General features: G+C 36.4%; 1 protein-coding gene across 2 annotated transcripts in view; it reads left to right on the top strand.

The window, feature by feature from the left end:
* ANO2 (anoctamin 2) overlaps positions 1-18,996 on the top strand; it is a 203,059-nt gene that overhangs the window by 52,124 nt on the left and 131,939 nt on the right. For both annotated transcript variants that reach the window (XM_074872043.1, XM_074872042.1), the window contains exons 5-10: positions 3,250-3,401; positions 4,660-4,714; positions 5,602-5,650; positions 8,928-8,983; positions 9,230-9,271; positions 13,909-13,973. In XM_074872043.1, coding sequence (XP_074728144.1) covers positions 3,250-3,401; positions 4,660-4,714; positions 5,602-5,650; positions 8,928-8,983; positions 9,230-9,271; positions 13,909-13,973 — 419 coding nt within the window. The remainder of the gene's footprint in view (positions 1-3,249; positions 3,402-4,659; positions 4,715-5,601; positions 5,651-8,927; positions 8,984-9,229; positions 9,272-13,908; positions 13,974-18,996) is intronic.

The following is an 18,996-nucleotide window of genomic DNA, read 5'->3' as shown; positions in this document are numbered from 1 at the left end:
GAAATTTCTGGATTGATAGCCCTTGTCCTTATGGGAGATTTTAACTTTGCAGACATTAACTGGGAATACCATGCTGCTGTGACAAGTACATCTGAGATATTCCTGAAGTGTCTTGAAGATAATATCTTGTCACAAGTATTCAGTGAGCCAGCTAGGAAAGGTGCCTTCCTAGACTTGCTATTTGTGAATAGAGAATGACTTGTGGGAGATGTGATGGTAAGTGGCTGTCTTGGCCACAGTGGTCACAGAATGGTTGAGCTTAAAATTTTCAGTGTAATGAGAGAAAAGGTCAGCAGAGTTGTTACTCTAGATTTCAAGAGAGCAAACTTTAAGGTACTCAGGGAGCTAGTTAGCAGTGTCCCCTGGGAATCTGCTTTTGAGGGCTTAGGAGTCCATGAGTGCTAGTCAGTTCTTAACAACCATCTTTTAAAAGCATGGGAGCAGGCAATTTCAGTGCATCATAAGTCAAGCAAGCAGGGAAGAAGACCAGCTTGGTTGAGCAGGGAACTCCTCATGAAGCTCAAGAAGAAAAAGAAATTCTACGATCTCTGGAAGAAAAGCCAGGCTTTGCAGGAAGATTACAGAGCTGTGGTTCACATATTCAGGGAGAAAACATGACAGACTAAAGCTCAGCTAGAGTTGAAACTGGCCAGTGTTTTGTCAGATAGCAAAAAGGTTTTTTAAAATAAGTTAATAGCAAGAAGAGGTCTAAGGAAAATATTGGACTGATACTTGTTCACCTGACAAATAGGGATGAAGAAAAAGTGGAGGCCTTCAATGCTTTTTTTGCCTCACTCTTAAATATTAATGATAGACCTTGGGCTGCCTGGTTACTGTGATTTAATCCCAGACAGCAATTCAACACCATGCAGCCACTCACTCACTGCTCCCCACTCCCAGTGGGATGGGGAGGAGAATCAGGGGAAAAAAAGTAAAACTCATGGGTTGAGATAAGAACAGTTTAATAACTAAAATATAATAAATGATAACAACAACAATAATAACTAATAATAATAATTTTAATTGTAATGTAAAGGAATATAACAAAAAGTGAGAGAAATAAAACCCAAGAAAAGACAGATGATGCATAATGTAATTGCTCACCACCTGCTAACCAATGCCCAAGCAGTGATCTGTCCCCCAGTCAACTCCCCCAGTTTATGTACTGAGCATGACATTCTATGGTATGGAATATCCCTTTGGCTAGTTTGGGTCAGCTGTCCTGGCCATGCTCCATCCCAGCTTCCTGTACTCCTGCTTGCTGGCAGAGCATGGGAAACTGAAAAGTCCTTAACTTAAGATAAGCACTACTTAGCAACAGCTAAAACATCAGTGTGTTATCAACATTATTCTCACGGTGAATCCAAAACACGGCACTGTATCAGCTACCAGGAAGAAAATTAACCCTATCCCAGCTGAAACCAGGACACTGGTTCTCTGAGTAGGAGGACCACAACTAGGGGAACAGTGGCTTTCCATTTGTGGACACTGAATTTGTAAGGGACTATCTGTATCAGCTGAATGTTCATAAGTCTACGGGGACTGATGGGATTCATCCCAGAGCACTGAAGGAGTCAGCAAATGTTACAAGACCCCTTTCGATCATCTACCAAAGGTCTTGGGAGTCTGGAGAGGTCCCCGCTGAGTGGAAGCCAGCCACATTATTAGAATTTACAAGGGTGAGAGGGAAGACCCAGGAAACTACAGACCTGTTAGTTTAACCTTAGTACCTGGAATAATTATGGAGAAGATCATACTGGATGTTATTGAAAGGCATTTAAAGGACAGTGCAATCATCAGGCACAGTCAATATGGTTTCATGAAGGGAAAGTCCCTTCTAACTAATTTTATATCCTTCTGCGGTATGGGTTCTTGCCCAGTGGATGATGGGAAGGCATTAGATGTAAATTTTTCTGGATTTTAGTAAAGCTTTTGATAGTGTCCCTCACAGCATCCTTCTGGACAAGTTGTCCAGCTGTGAGATGAGTGGTGCACTGGGTGAAGAACTGTTTCAACGTTAGGGCTCAAAGGGTTGTAGTGAATGGGGCTGCGTTTGTCTGGTGACCAGTCACCAGTGTTCTTCCTCAGGGCTCAATTCTAGGGCCAGTTCTGTTCAATATATTTGTCAATGATTTGGATTCAGGAGTTGAATTCACCATTAGCAGGTTTGCTGATGATACCAAACTGGGAGGTGCTGTTGACTCTTGAGGGACAAGATGCCTTGCAGAGGAATCTGGATAGATTGTAGCATTAATAGGATGAAATTTAACAAGTCAAAATGCCAGATTCTGCACCTGGGATGGAGTAACGCTGGGCACAAGTATAAACTGGGAGAGAAGTGGCTGGAGAGCAGCCCTGCAGAGAGGGACCTGGGAGTGCTGACTGACAGCAGGGTCACCAGGAGCCAGCAGTGTGCCCTGGCAGCCAAGAGGGCAACTGCATCCTGGGGTGCATCCAACACAGCATGGCCAGCCGGTCAGGAGAGGTGATCACCCCGCTGTGCTCAGCGTTGGTGCGGCCTCCCCTTGAGTGCTGGGTGCAGTTCTGGGCCCCACACTTTCAGAAGGATCTGAAGGTCCTTGAATGTGTCCACAGGAGGGCAACAAAGGTGGTGGAAGGGCTGAAAAGAATGTCCTGTGAGGAGGATGTAAAGTCATGTTTGGTAAGGTTGTCTGTGTTTCAGGAAACAATACTTTATGTCTCTGAGAAGCTCCCTAGTACTTTACATCAATCTGAATCAGCAAAAGCTAGGTCCTTGCACTTAAAACTGCCACAGAGCCATGAGCCTGGCATCCTCACTTCTAATGGCATGTGTTCATGTGCTGTCAGACCATACTAGCAATTATCACCCAGGAATAATTTATTCTGCCAGGGTAGTATAATTGGCAGCAGGTAAAGGTCCTTCCTGCTTTGTCTGCTCCCTCTATTCCCAGTTACAAAGTCAAAATAATTACTCTACCTTTCCACCATCTCCCTGCAGCTCCTAGTTCAGTTAGTAAGGGTGTTTCTCATATTAACAGTTCTGCACTGAGTTTTCTTCTGGAAGTAGCTTGTGAACAACAAGAACTTTTGGGAACTGAAACCCTTATGAATTCAGGTTCTTGCTGTTTTATGGGAATATATCTTCAGAGAAGGTGTTTATTTTAATTACAGATTTAAACATATGTGTATAGCAAATTCTTTTTTTTTTTTAAATTTCAGTGGATTTTTGGAATTGACATGGTAATGTACAGTATTTTATTTACTCAGGTGTATGAAATCACAGAAGAAGGGGGAATACTCAAAAAGTTAAATGAAATATGGTGCAAATTGACTGGACCTCTGCAACCCCAGGTGCCACAACAAGAAAATACAAACATGAAAAGCCTGTCTTATCCATTCTCCAGAGAGAAAATATACTTGTGAGTACTTTAAATTGTGATGAGCAATGAAGAAACTTATAACTTACTAGTTTAGTGTTGTCATTTTTTCTACCAGTACTTCAATCAAAATTCAGAAATTCACTGAACATTTCTGGAAATCCTGAGGGAACATCCAAGTTGTCAGATTATTCCTGGATAATATTTCCAAGTGATAAAAGCATATGTCTTCATAAAACTAAATTTATTGAAGGCTATTAGTTCTAAAGTAAATGAACATGCATTGACACTGAGTTCAATTTCAGTGGTTAACAGAAATCTAAGATGTAGAGACTTTCTGCCAGTGCTCTACTTCCGTCTGCTGGATAAGGCACTGGAAGCAGTGCAACAAATAAAATATCTATGTTTTTAGCTTGAACTGTAAAAATCCTACCACCAAATTCCTGATTATTTGGTTAAGGATATTACTGTCTGCTTTGAAAAACGAAAGAGCTAGTAGAACTCCCATAATATTTTTCCTCTTGATAGATTTATTATAGTAATTAAAAATTGGCTAATAATATGCAGATAAGAAATTCTTGACACATGCCCTTTCACTCAGAATAATATTTCTGGGCCCAGTTTGACATTAAACACTCATTTTTATCCTCATGGGTGTCTCCTTGTATTTATGTCTGATAAAGAAAATTCAGTAATAAATATAATGAACCACCATATCATTTATTGTCCTCTCTGACAAATTTAATTTATGCTGAATACAAGTCAAATTGATTGAGGAGAATAAACTAGGAAGCTAATTTCACATATGATGATTTTAAGGTTTAAGGGAATGCACAATTCCAGTGGAATAATTATTTGAAAGCAAGTGAAATGTTGACTAGATAGTTGCCTGGGAAAGAGTAATGAACATCTGCATTAGGCTAGTTGAAACCTGATAATGTAACCTCAGAATGTTAAAGTGTTGAGGGTATGTAGTAAGGGAAAGATTAAAAGGTCTTCTTGTGTAAACAATAGATAAGCTCTCCTTAGCTGAAAGGCATTTTACATTAGTCAATATTTTTACCCATCATCATTGTAATCCAGGTAGAACTCTGCATGACCAGGTCTAAGACACACATATAGCACAAGCTATAATGCTGTACTATTTAATCTAGATTACCTTTAAACCTCTCTCTTTTTTTTTTTTTTTTTACTTGCTGTGGTTTCTAAATGAATTCTAAATCAGAATCTTATATGTTATCTTACTTATTGCTACCACATCTGAAAACATAACTGATTTTTTTTTCTCTCAATGTTTTAGGTATAACATTAAAGACAAAGACACCTTTTTTGACAATGCTACCCGCAGCCGAATAGTAAGTAAACAAAAGTAACTTATCACTGACTTCTTGTGCTGAATAGGATTTGCTTTAATAGTGAGTGTTGGTGACTACTTTGCTAATTCCATCAGTTTATGCATTTCTCTGTTCCTGCAAAACACTAAGCAGTGATAAATATCTAAGAAATATCCTTCTGGAGCTGCCCAGTGGTCCAGGGGTAGGAGATGCTATGTAGGGAAACACTGCTACTGACTCCTCTTCATTGTTCAAAGTTGTTATTAAGCCCTACTTCCTAATCTTTAACTAGATTTTATTTCATGAAAAGGATCTCCTCTACAATCCTATAGTAACTTCCTAGCTCCAGCAGTCTATGGTGGGAAACCTTGTACCATGTTCCTGAGATACTGCTAGGTCTCCAGCAGGTTGGTAAGGCAAGATTTAAGATTTCTTTTTACATACACAATTCCAACTCCTCCCTAATGTGCTATGCTCGTCCATAGACACTCGGGTTTCACAGATATAGCATACTTACTGATCACTTTATGTGCATTTGATGTTATACTTCCAAATGTGAAAGCTAAATGTTTTTTCACAAAGTCAGATTTTGTGGTGATAGTGCAAAATTCTCATTCACACGAAGTCCTTATATTTCATATAGTTTTATAAGGATGTGACACAGCAGAATCTAGCCTACAAATGTTAGGGCAGATAAGCCATTAGTAAGACTTGCCATAGCGTTGTTAAATTTTAACTAGTGGCCTAAAATCATGCATTTATATATGAGTGAAACATATGATTTAAATGTATGTGCAAACGAACTCTACAGAAGAGTCTTATTTTAAAGTTTTATTTTATTGCTAGCTTCGTGATGAAAGTAATGCTAAAAGACAATTTTGGTGTTATATCACTGTTCTTTTCCACAGGTACGTGAAATTTTGAAGCGCACCTCTACAAAGGCCAGAAACAGCATGGGTAAGAAGGAGGGAAGATAATTATATAGGTTGTTTTGAAAGGAATTGTTTAGGTATCTCACAGCATATTTATATTTCTAGCAAAACACAAAAATATGCTGGCACATTTTCAGAAAAAATAGAGATTGAAACGATTTTTCTGAGGAATAAAATCAGACTTTCTGGTCTATGGTTTGGATAGGACACGATAATGGGGGCTTGCTTTTCATTTCTACAGGTGCAGGATCTGGCACATAACTTGCATCTCATGAGTTGTTATAAAATTGGATTTGATTATTATGTGATCTGCTTTTGAAAATTCAGATGTCAGCTACAATATGTTGTATTATTTCTTCCGGGAGCAGATTTTTCTTGCCATTTCAATAAAATAATACATCTTTCCAGGTTATTTGTATCACTGCAGCTTTAAAAATTATGTCCATGAACTGCATATAGTGAAATACGACTGTTTTGAAGATATTGTGTGATACTTTTGGGGTAATCCTGAAATACTTGGAGCTTTTGTTTTCTTGAGGTTCAGAACATATACATGTGTACTTATTCTCTTTACTCTTTTCTCTCATCCATTGTGATATCATGACACATATCTCCCCGGTGGCAAAGAAGTGATAGTGCTTCTTGTCTGAGATATTTTCTGGAAGTCCTTCTGTAAGCTTGACCACTTATGTGCAGATCACAATGTCCTAGGGTAATGTACTTGTAAAGAACAAGTGTACTGTAGGAACCGATTCCTGCACAGTTTTGTTGTAACTTTGTGCAGTGAAGCTGCAGTAACAGATTTCTTTGGTGCAACAGCTGGAGTGGAAAATAGATTAATTTAGGTTTCCGTGAAATAGATATACCTTTTTTTTTTTTTTTTTTTTAATTATATGCCCAGTACGAACATTTAAATTTATGATTATTACACTGTTTCCTTTAAAAAAATGAAAAGATGGTTGAGAAAATGTCAGACGTTCTTCACTTCTAAAACATTATTCAGCTGGAGTCTGTTTTGCTCACTGTTTGCTTTGTGTTGTTCTATGTTGTGATCTGCTCAGAGGCTCTGGTGGGGCAATAGAGAGAAATGCTACCTTATTTTGCTGGATTGCTCCAGCTGGCATCCCGGGAACCATCCTGGTAACTGGGGAGACCATGCTTTCCCTGGGAGCTGTGGAGCCTGTGCAAGTAGATGTCTCCAGAGTGCAGGATTTTAGAGACAAGGCAGTGTAGGGTATATAAAACAAGAAGCCTGAAGTGCAGCAGGGACATTAAGCCTGTTGATGTAAAATCCGGCTCCCAGAGCTGACACTTTCCCAAGGGATCCGGAAAGATTGAGTAGAACCTGTTGAAACTGTTAAGACTTTGTAAGTTGCTGAGCTGAGAGAAAGCATGAAAGAAGCGTTCTGTCCTACAAGGACACAGTAGGAAGGGAAAGAGCACTTCACCAATGAGGTTTTTTTGTCTCTTAATGTTTTCTCTATTTTAATAGCTTGTTCTGGTTTATAGTGTAATAAAAGCCATCATTAGAGATCAAAGCACTAGTAGTGATTGATTTTTCAGGCTTTTTTTCACAAAAGGTGAAAATACAGGCTGATCCACTCAAGCTCAGGTCAGCTCAAGATCCCATTTGACATGAAGCAGATATTTTAACCATCCTGTCCTTTCCATCTTTCTGGCCCATAGACAAAACATAATTATGCATCACGTTTGACCTAAATTCACTAATTGTTTTGGTCTTCCGAGATCCTTCCCCAAAAGTCCTATGCTTCATATGTCACTAAGGTTTTCCCATCTCACTGATCTTAAGACTTAAAACCATTTATCATGACTGATTTAAAGGATTTTTTAAAATATCCTTGTTTTACCCTGTTTTTTTAACATTCCATTGCCTATTTTGCACAAGAGGTAGGACAGCGATGTTGGAAGTACTTATAGCAGTCTTTGGTTTTCATAAACATACGTTCATAATAGGAGGAAAATAACACTTCAAATGTTTGCTTATTGATTTTTACACCTGCATAAGGCTGAATCTGATTTCACTTCTATGACATTATACAAGGAAGGTATATTTTCTTCTAGCATAACTCTGAATCACTGTAAACTTTCCAAACATGGCATGTTTTCAGAAGAAGACTTGACATTATCCAAACATGAAGATTTCCTGATTCTATTAATGCATGTAGTGGTAAAGGTATTTGTCTTTGTACCAAGGAAGAAATTTATTGGTAATGCCTAACTAGCATCTCTGACCCAACTGTTTGAGAAAAACCCAAAACCCATCTCTGACCCAAATGTTTGGGATATTTTCCCAAACATTTCTGAATGATAGTTGTGTATTTTGACTGTGGATTTTTTTTCTAGTTGTAACTAGCTGGTTACTTTTTACTGGGCATTGAAAGCAAAAAGGTCTGGAATAAACTGCTAATCTTAGCTTTAATTGTCATTTTATGGAACAATTGTTTTCACCTGCAGAGACTGAAGACAGAATAGCTACGAGTCATAGGTCTTGAGGGGCAGCAGTGGCCTTGTGTACGTCTGTAGGTGCTGTAGTCATTAGCTGGGGATTGAGTTGCTAAAGCCCTTGGAGTGCGTGGTCACTGCGATAGCGCTATGTCCCTATATCTTCCTGTACCTTTCACCAGACTTCCTGTTTGCAATCTTTAGGACTCAGCAGTTTTTGTCCCAGTGCATCCAGCTTTCCAGCATAACCATGATTTGGTGAGCACAAACTTATTTAACTCTTGCAAACAAAGAAGCATTGTTTCAACCTTAGAAGGATGACCTAAAGTATTGATATGGGCAAGGGTAGAAAACACAGCACTTGATTCAGTGAAAACAAGACCTGATACAATATTAATCAACAGAGAGTAAGGGTTTCTTCAATCACAAACTTTTGTGAAAGTGTTTGGTTTTGGTGGTTTTTTTTTTATTGTTTGGGTGTGTCAGTGGGGATTCATGGTTCTGATCATTGTCAAACTTCAAGAAGGACTTCCCAGGTGCTTTCCTCCTCATTCACACTCCTCTTTGCTATCAGGATGAGAAAGTGGTCAAAACAGTCTTTGTACCATACCAGTTCACTCAAGAAAAAAGACTGTAAGGAAATGAGTCTTTCTGTGAAAACATGTTTTCCATAGCCAGGTACTTCTAGGTTGGTATATACTCATCTTGACCTGATTTTTGAATATCTTAAGTAATACAGCTCAGTCCTCTTTGTAACATCATGAAACGAAATCTGTAATAACGTTTTCTGTTTAACTGTGCCTAGCTGTTGACCATATTATTTTTTTTTTTTTTTTTAGGTATTGGCACATTAATAGCAAACAATGTTTATGATGCAGCATACCCACTCCATGATGTATGTATATACTATTAAAAATCTAGTTCCCTGAGGGTATTCCCTCAGTAGTGCATAGACATTAATGTTTATTGCCTGTGACAGTGAAAGTATATTCTGTTTGTGAGTCTAATATGAAAACTCTTACATAAATACATTTCAAGTTGTGGCCTAAAAGTAAAATCAACACTGTAAGAACAGCTGAGCAATCTTTTACTGAATTTTATCTGTGTTTACACCAGTTACTAAATTATTTTCTTTCTCTAGGGTGAATATGAAGGCCAAAATGATGACATGAATGACAGAAAGGTAAAATACACTGAAAAATTCATTTCATATTAGATTTAATGTGATAAATATGATTTAATTTCCTAAATGCTATTGCAAAGCGTTAGCCAACATTCAAGTGATTTGCATTACTAATTTTCCTATATTTCTGCATATAAAAAATTTTCACAAGACTTTTTATAAAGTCTTCTTATGAAGTATTTCAGTGAATTTAATTTGATATTTACATCTTGAAATGTTTCAAGTTTCCCTCTGCATGCATAGACAAAAGTTTTCAGCCTGTCAAGAAGCAAAAGTTGTTAAATAACTTATATGATAATTTTCTTTCTGTAACTGGATGGTACAATCGAACAATGTTTGCTAGAATAAAACATAGTTGTATTTTTCATTTAATTGTGCATTCAACTAAATTACATGTCATTTCTAAAAATCTGTTTCCAATTATTTTGAAAATAAAAAGTTTCTAGCTATCAAAAGACTTCTGAAAATATATCACCCACCAACTCTTTGCACAAGAGAAATGGATGCATAATCAAAGACTATGTGAATTCAGACTGTTTTTAATACATATGCTTACTATTAGAAATGAGCAATGCCATTTAATTACTGTACTCCATTAAGGTCCATTCCATATTGTTCTCTAATGTTTGCTCATTTTCTTTTTCCTTGATATACAAACAATAAGATAGGAAACGAAGAGGGAAAATTGTGAGGAGAGAAAGGCGGGGGAGGGAAGAAGGAAGAAAAAGAATGTTTGGATGCCTAAAATATTTACTATATTAGAAATTAAATTACATATATTCTTGGTGACTTGTATATTATTTCATAAATGTTTTTAACTCTGTGGTATTATATGTTGGTATGTGCCATCTGTTGCTTGAAGGAGAGCTAAGAAAATGCCATTTATTTGGCAAAAAACAGTGTAGTTCTCAAGAGTGTAATTGCCACAAATGATGATTATTTGAGCATTTGAAATGAAGGCTGAGTTCATAGTTCATACAAATAAATTTGATTTCTCCAATGCTGGGTTAGTAAAAATTTGTAAACACAATCTTTGTAGTTTTTGGTAAATAGTGTTAATGTTCAGCCACTAGATGTCTTCATGTGCCATATACAATTAATTTAGTATATGAAACTTTGTAAGCAAAAGAGACAAAGTTGGAAAAGAATCTATAAAGAAGATTGTGTATTTATGTCTGTTATTTTGAACTTTTTGTTCATGAAGAAATTGTCTACCCTGTACTTGCAGAATTTTCTCTAATTTACTAGTGATATAGTAATGGACTCTGAGAGTCAGCTACGTAGTTTACTGACTTATAAGGTTAGCAAAATTTTTAGAGAAGAAAGGTAAAAGAACATTAGTCAATGGAGGAAGATTGGGTACTATGGAACAGGGGGGAAGAGGGCCTAAAAGGACTAGTGTCTGGAAAAATATTCACCCTACTAGTTGTATTTTGTGTTGCCTTCTTTTTATTCTGCCTATTAGGCTCAGTTATGAAGTGTTAAGTATTAAAAACATAAAAGCTTCTTTCCAGAAATACTTCATTGATTATTCACATATGTCTCTGCTGCCTAGCCATTGAATCTGCTGTAGTATTTCTATGCATAACATCATCTGTTTTCTATCTGAATCTAATAGTCTCAGTGTTTAATTTCCTGAAAAGCCCTGATCAGGTTTAAAGGAAAGGGGGGCATTTTTGAGCTTTTTTTTTTTTTTTTTTTTTTTCCTCCGCCCCTTTAATTTTGTCCATTTTAACTTATCTGTATCTTCCATTTCAATTGTCTGTTGCATAAGCCCAACAAAATGATGAACTGAGCCCATCTGGGGTACTTATGTCAATAAGGCAGCAAAAGTAATTAAGGTTTATGTACCAGTTCATAATATAAAAGGTTAATCCTTATTAACCCTCTTTGGGATTTTCTTGGAGAAAATGAACAGTGAACAATACTTTTGTCACATCCTATGGGAATTAGAAATCTGCAGTCAATGAAACCCACTCTTTTGCTAAGGCTGTTGATTGGAGTAAAGGAATTTCCCTGTTTTAGTGTGATTTCTGCTCTTGAAAAAATCTTTTTAAGAAAGCTATCGCACAGCAGCATGGTAATAACTCAACATGAGTATAAACACTGACTTGGTCTTCTTTAAGCTTCAAGCCCACTAGCAACTTGTAACCCTTCATTGCTACCAATATGTTTGACATAATGAAATACACTAAGGCTTTGTTACCTATCTGGGAAATACACTGTTGTCATATACTGCAACAATATCCCTAGAATATTAGAAGAAGATTGGAAAGTGTTATTATAAGCTTAGAGAAAGTATTGCTTTTAAATGAAGGTGATAAAATACAATACAAAAATACAAAAGCTTTTCCTAGAATTCCTCTGAACTTAATAAGTATCATGAAAGGAAGCACATTCCAGGTTCCAGATTAAGCTTAATCTTGGAAAATGGCAGTGTTGAGACTGAGGTTTAGTGTGGGCAACACACGTGAATGGAAAATATTCATGCCATAAACTCACCTTCAGTGCTACGGCTTTTGGAATCAAAAATAACCAGTGTGACTCTGTAGTCTGACATAATGCCATAGCAACCTGTTCCTGAACCAATGCAATTTTAGAAAGACCTTTCTTCTTGGTCTTCAAATTCCATTCTGTAGCTATGTTCAAAACAGCTTTTAAGTAGTTTTAACAATTTAATAGCTTTAACAAATTGTTTTGTATATTACAGTGAATGCATTTATTAATATGATTATTTATGGAAATAAATAAAATTGTAGGTAATGCTGTGGGGTAATGACAAAGGGTGATTTTGAACAGGTAACCACAAGTATTGATATGAAAATATCAATATGGCAGGCAGGGCAATCGTCTCCAACTCCTGTTGAAGCCAAAGAAAATCAAACCTAGTCTCAACGTTTCTTTCCACAAGCGCAAAGCATTTTGCAAGACTCTGCTCTGTAAGAGCTATATTCTAAAAGCCAAGACTCCACACTCCTTGAATCTCATTGCTGAATTCCCAATTGCTTCAGCAGTGTAGGGTTTATTCCCTTTTCTATGAATAGAAAATACTTTATGCTCTATCTTTAATGAGTATGCAATGGAATAGCTCATTTTAAAGGAGCTGACATCACCTCTCATATGCTACTCTATTGCTGGATGCCCTCAACTTCTTTTTTGAAAAGAGGGACAAAAGGCTTGACACCTGTCTTCTTGGATGATAAAGATTTATAATCTATAAATTGTTTATAAAATAATCTATAATTTATTTATAAAAATAAAGTGATGTGGTTACTTTAGTTTCATTTATCATCATATTCCAGTTATTTGTTTGTTTTGTTTTTTTTTTATGCATTCTGTACTTCAAGAAAGAGTTTTCAATGAGCATGCTGTCTTAGACTTTCATAGCCTAAAACTGTGAATGGAGTATGAACAACTCAGGTGGTTCCACAGAAAATCTTACTCTTTTGCATGGGACTGCCCTGATTTTTCTTTTTCTCTGAAGATAAAATGCAGTGAACAGTCATCTAAAAAAAGATCACACTGATGTTTCCCTTGGGCTTTCTCTGGTCCTCACGTAATTCTGGAACTCTTCATTTTTTAATGTCCTTTCTGGATTATTGATAAATGTATACACGGTTATAAAATGTAATGTTATCAAATTAACTCATTTACCAAATTGTTAATTGCATGGTAATTTCTATCTAGCAGCTGGCTTTTGTTTCAGAACAGTATGATGTCTTTCACACCATAATTACCAGTTTCCTCTAGAGCCTCTTGTAAAAGAGTGTCACAGGTTTATTTTTTCTCCTTGAAAGTTCAACAAAGTTGTGTCCCATAGATCACAGCAACGAAAGGGGGAATGAGGAAGACTATCCCAAGTCCCTTGCTTATTGCAGTTGAGTGTATTGTGGTTAATATAGCGCAGGTCTTGAAATATTTCCTTTTATCCCTGACTCTTCCTACTGGATTCCTCTCATTGTAAGAAGTTTCTGTAGGATCTGTGCCTAGCTTTGAGCTGCCTGTAAGCTGTGGGTGAATTTGCATTTCCAACAGGAAACATGTGAACCTGTGTGTCCATGTGCAATATGGGGCAAGAAGGAGCTTTTATATGGGCTCTACTGGGTATAGTAGCTTCAGGAGCTGAGTAGGAAAGCAGACTGGTTTTGACACATTTATTACCTCTTGGTATGATTTTACATACCAGTTTTGAACTCTCACCTCAGTTCACTTCATCTTGGAAACACTGGTCAGTAGTTATTTATGGTGTGATTCCAGACATTAAATAAATTACATCATAGAAGAATTTCACTCTATAAGTAGGATAATTTCTGGCATCTTTCCAAAGATTTCCACAAGACTACAACATCTTTTATTTTTCCTTTTGAGCCTTTCTATTTAACATCACTATCTAATAAATCTGGTGGGGAGGAGGTAGGTACCTGGAGAAAGATGTGTGTACACCACCTTCTCATTGCTGGCTTGGTTGGAGTCTTCCATAACCGTCTGAAAAATGTACTTAGAAGTTTGTATTGAACTGTGGGAAACTGCTTTTTTTGGTACATATATTTTTAACTCTTAGAAGATGTTTGTAAAAACAGATGGGAGCACTTGTTTCAAGTTAATTTTCTGTGTGTTTTTTTTATTTATTTATTTAGTTGCTGTATCAAGAATGGGCAAGATATGGAGTATTTTACAAGTTTCAGCCTATTGACCTCATAAGGTAATATGGACCTGTATAAAACACTAAGGGATCTGGTTCTTAGCTGATGTAAATGAATTAAATTCCTTCCAGATACTTCAGCAAATGAAATCTTGGATTGATCAGGGCATTAAAAATAATGCTCTCATTGCTTTTCTGTAGCTCTGATGATAGTTTACTGTAACAAAAATACACTAACAATAATATACCTTTGTTTCTGTATAGTGACTATTCCTGGAAGAATATCATACTTCAGATTTTTTTTTAAAAAAATATTAATTCTTTCAGAAAAAAAGAATTTCCATTTATAATGATGAATTTTTATTGGAAAGTATGGTTACAAAATCTGGTGAATAATCAGAAACTGGTGTTCACATCATGAATCAGTGTAAAAGTATTTGACAGTTTTGAAATGGATTTGATTTTTTACTCCTGGTTTTACAAGTTTTATTCATCTGAACACATCCATATGTGTTCCCAGTGGTTTTTTATATATTTTGAATTTTGATGTTACAAACATATAAGAAATTGGGCTTAAAATAAGACAAAACAACCATGCTTTTTAAGGAATTTCCACAATATCTCTACAAGAAAGCCAGAACAAAACGAAACAATTTTTGTTGTATACTATAAATATGGAGTAAAGAAAAGGAAATGTTTGTGAAAACTGCTGACTTCAAATATTCTTACATAAGATATCTGTCTAGGAATAAATGAACTGTGATATTAACAAACAAATAATGGAAAAAAGTAAGAAAAATCTGTTTCTGGATAATTTGTCTACATAAAAACAATGATATTCATTAGTGTTGATCTTTTAAATAATCAAACTCCAACTAGGTTTTGTTATATGATCTGCCCCAACATGATTACCTGCAAAAGCTGGATAATCAATAATTTTGTAAAATATTATTGTATTTTGAGTTAAAGTTGGAATACTGCATATAGTTTTTCAAAGACTTAAGCACTAACTTGTAATGTGAGCAGAATTGTTCTCTACTGGGAACAAGATGTTTCAAATCGGCAAATGGTAGTGAGACCATCAAATCTTACTGGGGTTCTGCAAGGCTTTGAATTTTCCTCTTTTTTGCCTTAATGTTTTTGTGCAGGATTTATGTCCTTTTTGATTACCAGTTATTCCAGGCCAGGCTACTGTATGAAATAGGTAAACTCAGACCAAGATTACAACACCTAGTATGTTGTTAGTAAATATTACAAATGTTACGTTAAACTATGACTGGCTAGAGGAATTCTCAAGTTTTACCAGACCTGACAGCTCAGCTGAATTACAAATAGAGGTACATCTGCTTACACTCCATCTTCATTTGTATTTTGCTGTCTCCATTACAATATTTCACTATCTTGATATGATTTCATAGAGATTCTGTGGTTTAAACTTCTGTGAGAAAGAAAGAAAGAAATAAAAAAAAAAGGATCAGACATGTGCAATTGATTCTTTGTTCTCAGAGATGATTTTTCTTGCTTTTATCTTCCATATTTTGCTTGACTGCAAGTTTGACTGTTACCACTAAAATAAATGTGGTTTTTATTTTCTGGGTAATGTTAGAGCTTTAGAGTATATATACCTGAAGAATTACCACCCTTTTTTTCCTGCAACTGAAACAGGCTTTTTGTGCTTCTCTACTGTGGGGGGGATTTGAGGTCAGTCTCAATGTGGATGCTTATTCCCTTGGCAAACACCAGCCACACTTTGTGGATTTTGATAATTTACTGGGATCCTTCTTTCTTAGATTTATTAGATTATACTCAACTTTTTTCTGGTTATGGGAGCACTGTGTCATTTACCAAGTTTATACTCAGGCTTTGATGGACAGAAGCAGCAGCATTTATTTTGCCTTATACTCAAAGACTGTTCTGACTGATGTTTTCAAATACATTAACTCTGTTGAAGTTTGTTGCTTAAATAACATTCACATCCCCAATGAATTAGACTTTTTAGTCTAATTTTTAATACAACTTGTAACAGTGTAAATCGTTTTAACTATTACTGTTTTACCTTTATTCAGTAAGAATGCAAATTGAAAGTCATTCTTTAACTGAAGTGCCTATGCTGGAAGACTAAATATGGCACCGTAGAATTATTATAAATAATTCCTGGAGCCTCAGTACCTTGCTTCTGGCCATACAGTTGTTGCCAGTTTCCAAGTGACTGCACACCAAAGCTAGGAACCACATATTTGTTATGCTCACTCCTGGCACAGACTGGGAATTCTCTGAGGTCTCTTCTAATGTCTGACGTCCTGAGGGAATGCTAACTGCATAGTCAGTCTTAGAATATTTTCAAGTTCTCAATAACATAAAACCAAATACAGGACCATTACGATATTCGCTGACAGTTTCGTTCATGCCTGTGTCTTAACCTGTAAAAGTATTCTGCTCTGGCTTTACGTACCTCTTTGGGTTACAGTGAAAAGATAATTTTTTTATAAATTACGAAATGCAGTTGTGAATGAGGAGGGTTTCACCAAATGAGAACACGGTGGGTGTCACATATTTTTGTTCTACAATAAAACAATTTCAGTTAAAAACTTCAAGGGATTATATAGTGCAGATCATGCAGATAGTACAGTGTGAATTGAGGGCTGATTTGTAAAACGTTTATGCCATCATGTCTCTCAGTGCACATCCAGATATTAAATAACATTGCTTAAAACAAAGCCTGGCTAATGCATTGTTTTATTTTCAAAAGCATGTGAATGTCTAAATATAGCCATACGAATTCCATTTTTGCTTTTCATATATATCAATTTTCAACTCAGATGAAGAGGATGCTAAACATTTTTCTAGCAGGAAATTACAAATTATTTGCTGACAGATATCTTAGGCTAGAAGTACTGAAAATGGTTGACCTCCTCTTTCAGTCACCCTTAGACTTGGAAGGCATGAGTGGTATATTGACAAGTAGAGAATGAAAGTTGCAGTTCTAGGATGTGCAGGGCTCTAGACGTTTGTCTGTTATAATACACTTTTTTTCTCATCCTAATGTAAGTATTGATGTTACTGGAGAGGAGTTTCTCTAGTGTAGCTTTCTTGCACTTATCAACAGTAGTTCCTCTCAATCCTTGTAACATAATATAGAAGGTGGTATAAAAAAATCTGTGGTTCAGTGATTTCTTTTCTATTTTGATAATGTTTTTTCTCGAATGAAGATGAGTTCAAACCCAGTTTTTAGCAATTTTTGCAGTTAATGAATTTGTTAGTTTCCTAAGGGGTAATACTACTGTTGATCCAGAGACAAGAAGGACACTCCCTAGGAGTTCTATGAACCTGCGTAAAGAAAACAGGTTTTGTGATTTTTTAATAAATGTTATAGTATGGTAATCAAAATTTTAACAAAGGGATTCTAGAATTAATAGGTTGTCCTTAGACCTACCCTTTGCTCAAAGCAGGGCTGGCTTAAAAGCCAAATCAAATTGCTCATGAGTTTTGAAATCTCTAAGGATGGAGATCACACAGCATCTCTGGGCACCCTTTCCAGTACTCTACCACTCTCGGGGGGGAAGAAATTTTTCCTTCTGTCCAGACCAAATTTTCCTTGGTACCACTTGCAGTCACTGTCTCTTGTCTTTTAGCAGTGCACCTCTAATGAGTTATAGCAAGTTAAGAAATTATACAGCGAGTATAAGAAGTACAATAGGATTTATAATAAATTGTATTTCTCGTTGAGTGCAAGCTTTACCACTCAGGAGCTCTAAATGACAGGTGAAGTGAGGATGCTAAGGTTGCTGGTATCATAAAGAGATGGTTATCCTTCTCAGACAAAAGCTTACTTATCTTCCCAGTTTTCCAGGAGTTATCTTCTTAGAGGACATCTTGAAGCATCTGCAGATGAGAACCCATGTATGAACTGAAATTCTGGATGGGGGACCAGCATCTTGTTATTAATATAAGATTACCTCACCCTAGGGAAGTCAAGCAGAGCTAGTTTATTTTTAATTGTTGTGGAGCTTATTTTAATATTAGTACTTCTAAAAGGACACAGCTCATCAGCTCCTTCTAATCTGTCTCATTTTTCATGTTTTCATTTCTATTTCCTATTGCTAGGACTTCACCTAGCTTCTTAGTAACTAACAGTCTACATTATCTATAGCATGATTACTTTCAAAGCTCCAAGGGACTCCATATGCTTATCCTGCTGTAAAGCCTAAAACTGGGGACACATGGCCATGGTAAAGGTTAAGACTATGTATACAATAACTCATTTTGCAAGAGTAGGTGGAAAAGTGTTAACCAAAATATTATTTATAGCATGTAAATCCACACTTGGGAGTTTCTGTTGTTCAAACTGCCTAATATATTTCCTCCTTCCTATTTCTAACTATGTTTTTCTTTGGTATGGAAAATTGTTTCAACTTTGTGTGTAATGAATTCTGGCCCTTCGTTGCAGTGTGCCTGTGTTGAACCTGCTCTTGACTGAACAGCCACCAGTTCCCCCCCTGTTCCTGCATTGCTGCCTTCCCAAAGCACAGCAGCCTGTACCTTTCTCTTCCTGGCAGTTTTTAAAGCAATGACAGACCTATGATGTTCTGAAGTTTGGTTGTCTTGGCTCTGGGTACTGTTGCCTTCACTTTCAGTGTCTTGGGGCCTGTTGTAATGAAGTGTTCAATGTAAGAAATCAGTCCCCAAAAGTGTTATTACTAGCTTGCCTTTTTTTCCTCTTTTTTCTTATTTCACTAATTTTCACCACAAAAACCAAAACCGGCTATATCTGCTTACACTACTTAGGACAGGGGAATTTTAAAGGAGCAATAAAATAAGAAAAGGGTACTTCTGCTGCAATGGTGTTTTTATTGTCTTTAGAGATAAGCATTTCTTCCCTGGCAAAAGTGTGGTTAAGATCAATTTCTGGTACAACATTCCCCTAACTGTGACCATCTATCCTGCTTAATACATTGGCAAATCACTGCTTCTTTCACCGCTGTGCTTTGAGCCACATCTTCATCTCTTGAGAGAGAACATTTGTCTTCACATACTGTCTAGAACGTTAAGAACTTGAAAATAAAGGTCTGTGGTGCCCTCCCTA

The sequence above is a fragment of the Strix uralensis genome, chromosome 5, assembly GCF_047716275.1.
Source record: "Strix uralensis isolate ZFMK-TIS-50842 chromosome 5, bStrUra1, whole genome shotgun sequence".
In the NCBI taxonomy this organism is placed as follows: Eukaryota; Metazoa; Chordata; class Aves; order Strigiformes; family Strigidae; genus Strix; species Strix uralensis.
The sequence above is the reverse complement of the archived record's forward strand: the minus strand, read 5'-3'. Positions and strand labels throughout refer to the sequence as shown.